A 12,854-nucleotide genomic window follows, 5' to 3' on the forward strand; every position below is an offset into this window, starting at 1 on the left:
TTCCAAAGGGACCCTCCCCTCGACCAATCGTAATGTGTACTTCCTCAACATCATAGACGAATTCTCCTGCTTCCCGTTTGCCATCCCGTGCCCCGATATGACCTCCCACACAGTAACCAGAGCCCTGCACAGTGTCTTCACCCTGTTCGGTTTCCCCAGCTACGTCCACAGCGACAGGGGTTCATCCTTCATGAGCGACGAGCTGCGTCAGTACCTGCTCGACAAGGGCATCGCCTCGAGCAGGACTACCAGCTATAACCCCAGGGGGAACGGGCAGGTGGAGAGGGAGAATGTGACGGTCTGGAAGACCGTCCTACTGACCCTCCGGTCCAGAAATCTCCCGACCTCCCATTGGCAGGAGGACCTCCCCGACGCGCTCCATGCAATTAGGTCCCTCCTGTGCACCGCCACCAACCAGACCCCTCACGAACGATTATTTGTTTTCCCTAGGGGCTCTACCACGGGAGCTTCGCTCCCCTCTTGGTTGAGGACGCCGGGCCCGGTTCTCTTCCGGAAGCACGTCTGGACACATAAAACGGACCCTCTGGTAGAGAGGGTACTACTGCTACACTCAAACCCACACCTTGGGCGAGATTCTCCGCATACAGGCTGTGACCCAGGGCAGCCTTCACACCCACTTCCGGGGCTGATTCTCCCCCCCCCGGGCGGGGCTAGGAGCGCGGCCCCGTGCGTCACGGCAGTGCGGCCTTGACAACGGTCGTCAAGGCCGCACGTCAAGCGTCACGCCGGCTGACGCAGCCGATGACGTCAGCCGTGCGTGCGCAGGTTGGACAACGCCAACCCGCACATGCGCAGTTGGCGTCTTTTCCCTCAGCCGCCCCGCAAGACGTGGCGGCTTGATCTTGCGGGGCGGCGGAGGGAAAAGAGTGCGTCCGTTACGGACGCACTGGCCGCGATCGGTGGGCACCGATCGCAGGCCTATGTCCCCCTTGGCACGGCTGTGGTACTGCCGTGCCAATCGGGCCCCCAGATGCCCCAAACGGGCATCTGGCACCCGTTTCACGACAGCAGCGAGCAGGTGTGTTTGCTGCCGTGTTGAAACGGGCGCGAAGGCCCGGCCTTGGAGAATCGCCGCTCGCCGTAAAAAACGGCGATTCGGGGCGTGGGGGGGGGGGGGAGAATAGCGGGAGGGCGTGAAAAATGTCGGGAGGCCCTCCCGCTATTCTCCCACCCGGCGTGGGGGGCGGAGAATCGCGCCTTACGCCTTTATAGAACACCCTGACGGCTGTCAGGACACCATTTCCCTCCGGGACCTGGCGCCTGCAGGAACGACCACCACTACCACCGCCGAGGTACTCCTCACACTACACCCCACCCGACCCCCCACGCCCTGTGCCCCCTGTCTACAGGTTTCCTGTGCCCCCCTTTGCCCGTCGCACCGGTCAGGAACGAAGCTCCGAACGAACCAGCCCGAGTCCACCCTCAGATCCACACCGCCCGTCAGCACACAGCCATCCGAAGAGGCTGCAACCCCAGTGCTCCGCCGATCCCAGCGGACGACTCGGCCACCGGACCGGCTCAATCTGTAGACCCGTCACCCCCGCCGGACTTGATTTTCTTTACAGGGGGTGAATGTGGTGAACGTATAAGGCATAATTCACACTGTGCATCACTGTGTCCCTGTGGGCTCCGTCTGTGAGCTGTTGCGTGGCTCTGCCCACAGGGGGAGATGAGGAGCTCATACAGGGCTCCACCCTTGGCTTCGCCCACGGCCCCTCCCACTACCGGAAGTATAAAGTGCTGTGGTCTTGTGAGTTCTTCTGGTCGCAGGCAGGCTCAGTTGTAAGTCTATTAAAGCCACAGTTTACTTCCTCTCGTGTCATGAGTGAATTGATGGTCGCATCACACGGGATGGCTGGCAATCTCAAAAGTCCGTCGCTGCTGACATTTTTAAAGGCCAGTTGTGGCAGTCGTACCTTCCTCCCCCTAAGGGAGGCTTATGGCAGATTTCAAGGGCTCAAAACGGCAGAAGCCCGGAGAGACGCATAGACGGAACTTAAAAAGGGAATTAGGAGAACAAAAAGGAGATGTGAGGATATTGGCGGGAAATTAAAGAAAAATCCTAGATTTGATGTCGTCTAGTTGGACTTCAGCAAGGTTTTGACAAGGTCCCAAACGGGTGACCGATAGCGAAGGTAAGAGAAGGTAAAAGGGAATTTGGGAAATTGGATCCAGAATTGGCTGAGTGGCAGGAAGCAGAGGATTGATCGTAGAATAGAATCATAGAATCTCCACAGTGCAGAAGTTGGTCATTTGGCCTATCGAGTCTGCATCAACACTCTGAAAGAGCACCCTACCAAGGCACACTCCCCCACCCTATCCTTGACACCCAACCTCACCTTTTGGGCACCAAGGGGCAATTTAGCATTGTCAATCCACTGAACCCGCCCACCTTTGGACTGTGGGAGGGAACTGGAGCACCCGGAGGAAACCCAGACATGGGAAGAATGTGCAAACTCCACACAGTCACCCAAGGCTGGAAATGAACCCAGACCCCTGGCGTTGTGAGGCAGCAGTGCTAACCACTGTGCCACCGTTCGGAGGTCCACAGCAGCCGACGCGGAGGGATAGAGTGCCCCCACAGCACAGGCCCGCCCGCGGATCGGTGGACCACGATCGCGGGCCACGCCACTGTGGGGGCATCTCTCGGGCCAGATCCCCCCCTGCCCTGCCCCCCCTGCCCTGTCCCCCCCGCCCCCCCCTCCCCCCGAGGACCCCGGAGGTTGCCCGTGCAGCCAGGTCCCGCCAGTAAGTACTGTGGTGATATGCATTACTGTAAATACACAAGGGGTTAATGTAGATACACTAGGACTGAATAAGGACTAGAGGGAGCACCAGAGACATCTTGACACACAGACATTCAACCAATAGGTCAGTAAGATAGGACACGACCAATGGGCAGTCAAGACACGCCCAGAGGTGACACTACCACAAGGGGGCTACCCATATAAAAGGACAGGGCACACATGCTCTTTCTTTTTCCATAGGCGACACTCAGAGACACAGGGGCAGATCAGGAAGCATCACACCCACCGTATGGCTTAGAGCAGACTGGTTAGTTAGATTGAGTTACTATAGTAAGATCAGCAGGCGAGTCGAACTCAAGTAGGAGAATTGTTAACTGTTCAATAAATGTGTTAAACCTATCTCCAAGTCTGAACCTTCCTTTGTCAGAGGAAGCAGCTTATGCTACTTGAAGAAGCATAAAACAACAAGTACCTGTTGTAATTTACGCCGGCAGGACCGGCCTAAAACGGGCGGCCACTCGGCCCATCGCGGGCCAGAAAATCACCGGGCCGCTGTTCGTGTTTCAATGTCTCCCCATCTTTATTCCGCGTCCTTTTTTAAACGGGTTGACAAAGTGATCACTGGCTTTGTTTGGGTGGGCAAGACCCCGCGAGTAAGGAAGGTAATGCTTAAGCGGAGTCGGGGAGAGGGCGGGCTGGCGCTGCCAAATTTTAGTAACTAATACTGGCGGCAAATATAGCCATGATCAGGAAGTGGGTGGTGAGGAAGAGGTCGGCATGGGAGCGTATGGAGGCGGTTTGGGGGCATTGGCAACTGCCTCTGCCATGCTGGCACGGTACTCCACCAGCCCCGTGGTGGTGGCGGCCCTGAGAGTCTGGGGGAGACATGTGAGAGCAGAGGGAGCATTGGTCTAGTCCCCAATCTGTAATAATCACCGATTTGCCCCAGGAAGTATGGATGGGGGTTCCGGATATGGCGGAGAGCAGGGATTGAGGGGATGGGGGCTATGTTTATAGAGGGGAGCTCTCCGAATATGAGGGCACTGGAGGAGAAGTTTGGGTTGGCGAAGGGAAACAAATTCAGGTATCTGCAGGTGCGGGAGTTCCTACGTAAACAGGTGTCAATCTTCCCGCTAAGGGGGATTCAGGACATGGTAGAGGGTGGGTATGAGAAGGCAGCGTCTCAGACATTTACAAGGAACTTACGGGGTCAGAGGAGATGCAGATCGCGGAGCTGAAGCGCAAGTGGGAGAAGAAGCTGGGAGGAGAGATAGAGGATGGTCTACGGTTGGACACGTTGAGTAGAGTCAACGCGTCCGCATCATGTGCCAGGCTCAGCCTGATTCAATTCAAGGTCCTGCATCGGGCTCACATGACAGTGGCCCGGATGAGCAGATTCTTTGGGGTGGAGGATAGGTGTGTAAAATGTGCGGGAGGACCAGCGAACCATGTCCACAGGTTCGGGCATGTCTGAAGCTTAGGGGATTTTGGCAGGGGTTTGCAGATGTCATGTCCAAGGTGTTAAAAACAAGGGTGGCGCTGAGTCCAGAGGTGGTGATTTTTGGGGTGTCGGAAGACCCGGGAATCCAGGAGGAGAAAGAGGCAGACGTTCTGGCCTTTGCTTCACTGGTAGCCCGGAGACGGATACTATTCGCATGGAGGGACTCAAAGCCCCCAAAGTCGGAGACCTGGCTGTCGGACATGGTTAGCTTTCTCTGGAGAAAATCAAGCTCGCTCTGAGAGGATCACTGTTAGGGTTCACCCGGAGGTGGCAGCCGTTCGTCGACTTCTTCGCGGAAAATTAATTGTCAGCAGAAGGCGGGGGTGGGGGGGTTAGTTTAGCTTAGAGTAGGGGGGTTAATAAAGGTGGGACCTGTAAGGGAGGGAGATGGCTTTTTGCACTATGTTTATAGTTTCATGTAAATTGTTTATTGTGTTGTTGTTATAATACCAAAAAATACCTTAATAAAATGTTTATTAAAAAAAAGTATTATATGAATGCAATAATTTTCCATTAATATTTTGGAAAATGTTGCTGTTCCTGACCTGTTAAAAACTTGACTTTGATTTTGAATATTCCCATGATCCTGTTACACACCCAGCCCGAGTGTGGGAGAGAATCCTCGTTGTGACTCGCCCTCTCTGACTCTCTTTCGGAATACCTGGTGTCTCTCCAGCAGTCGAGATCGGGTTTCCAGCCGTGTCGCTGCTTGATGGCATAAAGCTCGATAACTGTATGACACCGCACCCCAGGCACCGACATTGTGACATACCATTTCACCAGCATGGCTGTGACTTTACCTACCCCTAGGTTCTGAGGTGAGGGGACCGGAGGGGTTGTGTGGGGGAGGGGGGGGGGGGGGGGGGGGCATGGAATTGCATGGACAAGATTCCCTCCAGGTCCCTTCCCCACCCCAACCTTGCAGCAATTTTTTGTTGGGGTGGGCAGTGGCTTGGCAGGGAGGCCTATCCTTTCTGCAATTTAAAAAAGTAAATAAATCTAGAGTACTCCATTCATTTTTCTTCCAATTAAAAATTTTCCAATTTAGCGTGGCCAATCCATCTGTCCGGCACATCTTTGGGTTGTGCAGGTGAGACCCATGCAGACACGGGGCGAATGGGCAAACTCCACACCAACAGTGACCCGGGTCCTTGGTGCCGTGAAGCGGCAGTTCTAACCACTGCGCCACCACGCCACCCCTCCCCAATTAATGGTGCAGATGAGAACTAGAGGTTTGAAGTTTGCTGAAGGTTTGGTTAATTGGTCACAAAAATCCTGCTTGAAAATAGACAAACTGGTGAATAGGGGAACATTTTGCCAAGAAAGAGGAGGTTAGGGTAGTGTGGGCCTTCAGGAATGGTAAGTGGTGGGGCTTGTATTATATCTTTAAAATTACGTTACAGTTGTATAAAGCTCTGGTTGTACTGTATATGGGAAACATTCAGTTCTTGCCACCCCCACTCAGCAGAAAGATATTAGAATTAGAATTAGAACAGTACAGCACAGAACAGGCCCTTCGGCCCTCAATGTTGTGCCGAGCAATGATCACCCTACTCAAGCCCACGTATCCACCCTACACCAGTAACCCAACAACCCCCATTAAAATTATTTTTTAGGACACTAAGGGCAATTTAGCCTGGCCAATCCACCTAACCCGCACATCTTTGGACTGTGGGAGGAAACCGGAGCACCCGGAGGAAACCCACGCACACACGGGGAGGACGTGCAGACTCCGCACAGGCAGTGACCCAGCCGGGAATCGAACCGGGGACCCTGGAGCTGTGAAGCATTGATGCTAACCACCATGCTACCGTGCTGCCTTACTGGTCTTAGTGGGCTAGGGGCAAAGGGGTGCAGCACAGATGTATGGGACGCTAATAGAGGTTAAATTATGAGGACAGGTTGCAGAGATTGGGGCGGCATTTGTTCGCCCCTCCCGCTCCAAGACCAGAAATTATCGCCCGAGGTTATTACCCGTCCTGTGCACAATGATTCCTGAGGCGGGCGGGACTGGATCGCTTACCCCTAAGTTTGTATTCCTTTTTGGAAAGAAGACGAAGGCATGACCGGTTTGAGGTGCTTAAGATGGTTCCAGGATTTGGCAGCAGAGATGAAGAGAAACTATTTATTCTGGTGGAGGAGTGCAGAACAAGGGGACGTAATCTTAAAATCAGAGCATACCCTTCACCGAGAAACATTTCTTCACAGAAAGTGAAAATCTGGAAATGGTGTAGGTGTGGTAGGCTATATCAAGGGTATCGCGGTACCGAGGTGGGATGTGCCTTATACTGTAGTGTGAGTGGTAGAACCTGCCGGCTGGTTCCGCCCAGCAGGCGGAGCATAAGAGTCTGTGTTTCACCCACAGCAGTCATTCTGTACCGGAACTGCTGGGGTAAATACTTGCTCATTAAAGCCTTCAATTGGACTACAATCTCGCTTCAGTAGTGATTGATCGTGTGTAGGTTCTTCCACAGTGCTGCTGGGAAGAGAGTTATGGAGCCAAGGTGAGTAAAAGGAATCAAAATACAGATGAGCCAGGATCTAATTAAGTTGCAGAACAGGCTCCTATTGTTCCCATTTACTGTGGAAGAATTAGATCGAATGAGCAGAATGATCTCCTCCATCGTAATCCATGCATGGTCTTGTAATACAGCCTTTAACGCGTCTTAAGGGTATTTTCATCACAATAGCCTCAGCTTCGCGTATTTCTCCATTCACCCGGACAAAAGAGTTGAGCCCCGTGTGTCCTGGCTCACAGAGTTCTCTTACAGCAACCAGCATCACAAGAGAGTTACTCAGAACTAGGTACCGTTGCCTATCAATAGAATGTCTGGAATATCTCTGGACTGTTAGACCGTGAAATGATTTAATGAGATGTCTGAGTCCATTAACTAAAGGCGTCCTTGACCTCTGAAATCCGTCAGGTCTGGCAGCTGCAGCATGGCTGGGTTCACGGGGCATGCGAGCACATGTTGCCTCACCCTGGCAGAGGCTGCCTGATGGGAAAGATAGGAAAGCTCAGGGTGGAATGTGAGACCAAAAAAAAAAATTCATTCGGCTGGGGAGCGATATGCAGGTGTTCCCACAAGAGGAATGCAATGCTGCTTTTTTCAGGTTTCAGGAAGGGCATTCAGCTGACTTTGATCAAGGTGGTTTTGAGTGACATGAAACACCATAAAAGACTTTATTATTCAATCCCGCTGAAATCCAGCTATTGGCTGGTCTGCACATCGAGTGAGTTTGAGCGTAACAGTCTGTGCGAGGTCAAGTCAGACGTTCCACATTCGTGATCACACCAAGTACAATTATCAACAGTTAAGAACCAATTTCTGATCCCAATTCAGTCTAATAGTGTGAGCCTTTCAATTACTGCATGCAGTATTAACGTGCGAGTGTTTAAAACATGTGTGCGATGTTACTATTGTAATGCAGGCATTAACCCATCCAGTTTAAATCAATACAGTGTCTCCTGCCAACGTAACATAGCCATGCACATGGCAGCTGATACCCATCTGCACAGGCCCACTGGTCTGCACATGTGCAGAAACCATGCACTCGATTCCATTTAAATTAAGCAGGCCATACTCGATGGTTTATGGACACCAGCACTCCCGTTCCCAGCATCGCAGCAAGCTGCTCCTGGTACCGACTAATTACCCTTGCCCCCTGCTACGTCCCCCGCAGCGCAATCCAGGTTGTTATACACACCGGGGTTATTGCTGGAAGGCAGTATTCTCGGACTCTACATTGCCCCACAGCTGGGCGGAAAGCGAGACTCCGGGCACCAACACCGGCAGCACGGTGACACAGTGGTTAGCACCGCTGCCTCACAGCGCCAGGGACCTGGGTTCGATTCCAACCTCGGGTGACTATGTGGAGTTTGCACATTCTCCCTGCTTTTGCGTGGGTTAAGTTAAGCTAAAGTCTGTGTGGAGTCTGCACGTTCTCCCCGTGTCTGCGTGGGTTTCCTCCGGGTGAACCGGTTTCCTCCCACAGTCCAAAGATGTGCAGGTTAGGTGGACTGGCCATGCTAAACTGCCCCTTAGTGTCCAAGGTTAGGGAGAGTTACAGGGATAGTGCGGGTGGATGGGCCTAGGTAGGGTGCTCTTTTAGAGGGGGTCGGTGCAGACTTCAATGGGCCGAATAGCCTCCCTCTGCACTCTAGGGATGCTATGATTCACTGATTTGAGAAGGGCAGATAGATGCATAAATAGAGGCTGTGTGATGGGAGAGAGCAAATGCCGGTGTGATGTAAATATAATGAACGAGCCACAGAGATAGAGAGAGAGAGATGTGCAGAGACAGAAAGATTCCGAGAGGCTGAGGTACAAAATGAGATGCAGAGAGAGGGAACATTGGAAAAATAGTGAATTAATGAATTGCAGAGCCAAATACGGTTTTGCAAAGTACTGAAGCCACTTTATTTTGATGCATAGTTCTTAAAAGGAATTAAGCTGGGTTCATGTTGCAAATTCCCCCGTTAAAAATAACGGTCATTAACCTGGGCCTATCATCAACTTACAACTGCGTATGCATGGCGATGGCAGTAAACGCATCCTTAAATCATTTTAGAAAAAATGTTAAATACTAATGGGAGTAGTGACTGTTGCGGTTTGGTTCCATCTGATTTGGGTTGATAGTGTCTCACTCAGAAAGCATGGATTCCTCCGTATGCCATGTTATCTAATGAAGGGAATGGCACCGGAGATTGGTGACTAGGTGATTTTCGCAGTAACTTCATTGCAGTGTCAATGTTTTTAAAAAAAATTTAGAGTAGCCAATTATTTTTATTCCAATTAAGCAACAATTTAGCGTGGCCAATCCACCTACCCTGCACATCTTTGGGTTGTGGGGGTGAGACCCCCGCAGACACGGGGAGAATGTGCAAACTCCACACGGACAGTGAGCCGGGGCCGGGATCGAACCCGGGTCCTCGGTGCTGTGAGGCTGCAGTGCCAACCACTCCGCCACCATGCCGCCCTATTACAGTGTTAATATAAGCCTATTTGTGACACTAATAAAGATTATCATTATTATTGCTGTGTGTGGGCCTGGAGTGACATGTAGGCCAGACTGAGTAAAGATGGCAAATTTCCTTCCTGAAAGAACATGGGTTTTTGTGACAATTGATGATAGCGGCCATGGTCACCATTAATGAGGCAAGTTTATAATTTCAGATTTAATATTTGAGTTTAAATTCCACCAGTTGCCCTGGTGATATTTGAACCCAGAGCATTAGATTACTAGTCCAATGATATTACCACTATGCCACCAAATTGCTCACCCCAAAGTGAAATTGTGAAACTTTAAACTGGAGTACCTGTACAATTAGCAGTCTCCCCAGTCCAACGCCCACTGGGCTGGCACACTCTGGTGCTGGAGCCAATCAGCTGATAGCCAGGCTGGCAGACAAAGTGCACTTCATGATCCATTCTGTACCTGGAGCCGAATTTCTTGCCGTGCTTCGGAGCCTCCAGCACAGGGCACAATGTCACTATAACAAAACGGAGAGAGAGAGAAGAAATTCTCAGCTGAGCCGATGCAAGTCACATCAGGAATACCTGCTTAAATTAAGGGATTAGTTTGATTCACAACCTTTTTAAGCATTCAAAGTAAGTTCTGTACTTATCATAATCCAGAATCATAAATATATGCAAAACGTTTCCAGGTTCGATTCCCGGCTTGGGTCACTGTGCGGAGTCTGCACGTTCTCCCCGTGTCTGCGTGGGTTTCCTCCGGGTGCTCCGGTTTCCTCCCACAGTCCAAAGATGTGCAGGTTAGGTGGATTGGCCATGATAAATTGGGGCTGGTTTAGCACAGTGGGCTAAACAGCTGGCTTGTAATGCAGAACAATGCCAGCAGCGTGGGTTCAATTCCCGTACCGGCCTCCCCGAATGTGGGGCCGGAATGAGGCGACTAGGGGCTTTTCACAGTAACTTCATTGAAGCCTACTGGTGACAATAAGCGATTATTATTATTATAAAAAATAATTCTCCTCATCTCGGTCCTCATTTTGAAATTGTCTACGCTGGTTTTTGCCTCCCCGACCAGGAGAAACATCTCACCTGCATCGACCCTGTCTATTCCTATTGTGTAGTTTCCTTGAGATTTTTTCTCATTCTTTGAAATTCTGGAGAATACCGGCCCATTTCCCCCAATTCCTCTTCACGAGATTGTCTCACCATCCCAGGAACAAGTCTGGTGACCCTTTGTTGCATTCCATCAATGACAACAATATCCTTCCTGATGTAAGGGAGCCAAAACTGCACACACTACGCCAGGTGCACTCTAACCAAGGTGCTATACAATTGAACCAAGACTTTCTTTCTCCTATACTCAAATTCTTCAAATTACTTGCTGCACATGCATATTAGCTTTCAGTGACTTATGATCAAAGACACCCAGGTCCCTGGGTAAACAGGGGCTGTTTAGCACACTGGGCTAAATCGCTGGCTTTGAAAGCAGACCAAGGCAGGCCAGCAGCACGGTTCGATTCCCGGAACAGCCTCCCCGAACAGGCGCCGGAATGTGGCGACTAGGGGCTTTTTGACAGTACCTTCATTGAAGCCTACTCGTGACAATAATCGATTTTCATTTTTCATTTTACTGTCTAATGTCTCACCCTTTAAAAAATAATCTGCGCATCTGTTCCTCCTACCAAAGTGGAGAACGTCATATTTTTCCATCTGCCATGTTCCATCCAAGGGCAGCACGGTAGCACAAGTGGATAGCACTGTGGCTTCACAGCGCCAGGGTCCCAGGTTCAATTTCCCGCTGGGTCACTGTGCGGAGTCTGCACGTTCTCCCCGTGTCTGTGTGGGTTTCCTCCGGGTGCTCCGGTTTCCTCCCACAGTCCAAAGATGTACAGGTTAGGTGGATTGGCCATGCTAAATTGCCCGTAGTGTCCTAAAAGGTAAGGTTAAGGGGGGGGGGGTTGTTGGGTTACGGGTATAGGGTGGATATGTGGGTTTGAGTAGGGTGATCATTGCTCGGCACAACATCGAGGGCTGAAGGGCCTGTTCTGTGCTGTACTGTTCTGTGTTCTGTGTTAAGTGGGTCGGTGCAGACTCGATGGGCCTAATGGCCTCCTTCTGCACTGTATGTTCTATGTTCTTGCTTTACATCTTCCTCACAACACACATTCCCACCTAGCTTTGGTCCTCACGTCCAAATCATTGATATATATTGTGAACAGCTGGGGCTGGAATACTGATTCTTGTGGTACCCCACAAGCTACAGCCTGCCAACGCAAGACTGACATATTTATTCCTACTCTTGTTTTTCCGCCCCTTAGCCAATCCTTGATCCATGCCAGTATGTTACCCCTATGTTGTATGCTATAATTTTGCTAATAAACCTCCTGTGGGGGACTTTGTCAAAAGCCATCTGAAAATCCAAGTAAACTGCGTCCACCATCTCCCTTTTATCAATTCTGTTGGTTATACCCTCAAAAACCTCCAACAGGTTTGTCAAACATGAATTTCCATTCATAATTCCATGTTGACAATGCCCGATTTGGATTTGTTTATTGTCACGGGTACCGAGGTACAGTGAAAAGTATTTTTCTGCGAGCAGCTCAACAGATCATTAAGTACATGGGAAGAAAAGGGAAGAAAAGAAAATACATAATAGGGCAACACAAGATACACAATGTAACTACATAAGCATTGGCATCGGATGAAGCATACAGGGTGTAGTGTTAATGAGGTCAGTCCATAAGAGAGTCATTTAGGAGTCTGGTGACAGTGGGGAAGAAGCTGTTTTTGAGTCTGTTCGTGCGTGTTCTCAGACTTCTGTATCTCCTGCCCGATGGAAAAAGTTGGAAGAGTGAGTAAGCCGGGTGGGAGGGATCTTTGATTATGCTGCCCGCTTTCCCCAGGCAGCGGGAGGTGTAGATGGAGTCAATGGGTGGGAGGCAGGTTTGTGTGATGGACTGGCTATGTTCACAACTCTGTAGTTTCTTGCGGTCCTGGGCCGAGCAGTTGCCGTACCAGGCTGTGATGCAGCCAGATAGGAGAGTTCGGGAAGTTCGGGAGCATGGAAAGGAATAGTGAGGGGGGGGGGGGGGGGGGGGGGGGGGGGAGTACAGCATAGGGTGTCCTTGTATGCCGACGACTTGCTGCTGTAAGTGTCAGAGCCGAGTGTGTCGATAGGAGGAATATTGGAGTTGCTGCATGTATTTGGGTCTTTCTCGGGGTACAAGCTGAACTTGGACAAGAGTGAGTATATTGTGATGTCTCGGCCGGGGGTGGGAGCAGGGGTGGGGGGGCTGCCATTCCGTAGGGCAGGGACCCACTTTAGGTATTTGGGGGTGCAGGTGGCCCGGGAGCGGGGAAGGCTTCGCAGATACAACATCACTAGTTTGGTGGGGAGAGTGAAAGCTGACCTGGCGAGGTGGGATGGTCTCCCTCGGTCACTGGCGGGTTGGGTAGAGGCGGTTAAAATGAATGGGTTGCTGCGATTTCTGTTTCTTTTTCAATGCCTACCATTTTCCTGCCAAAGTCTTTTTTCAGGGAGATTGAGGGAAGGATTACCTCGTTTATATGGGGAGGGAAGATGGCCAGAGTGAGGAAGGTGCTGCTACA

General features: G+C 51.0%; 1 protein-coding gene across 2 annotated transcripts in view; it reads right to left on the reverse strand.

The window, feature by feature from the left end:
* The window catches only part of LOC119967065 (fibulin-7), a 68,024-nt gene that overhangs the window by 18,415 nt on the left and 36,755 nt on the right, over positions 1-12,854 (reverse strand). For both annotated transcript variants that reach the window (XM_038799106.1, XM_038799104.1), the window contains exon 3: positions 9,590-9,763. In XM_038799106.1, coding sequence (XP_038655034.1) covers positions 9,590-9,763 — 174 coding nt within the window. The remainder of the gene's footprint in view (positions 1-9,589; positions 9,764-12,854) is intronic.

This window comes from Scyliorhinus canicula, chromosome 6, assembly GCF_902713615.1.
Source record: "Scyliorhinus canicula chromosome 6, sScyCan1.1, whole genome shotgun sequence".
Lineage (NCBI taxonomy): Eukaryota > Metazoa > Chordata > Chondrichthyes > Carcharhiniformes > Scyliorhinidae > Scyliorhinus > Scyliorhinus canicula.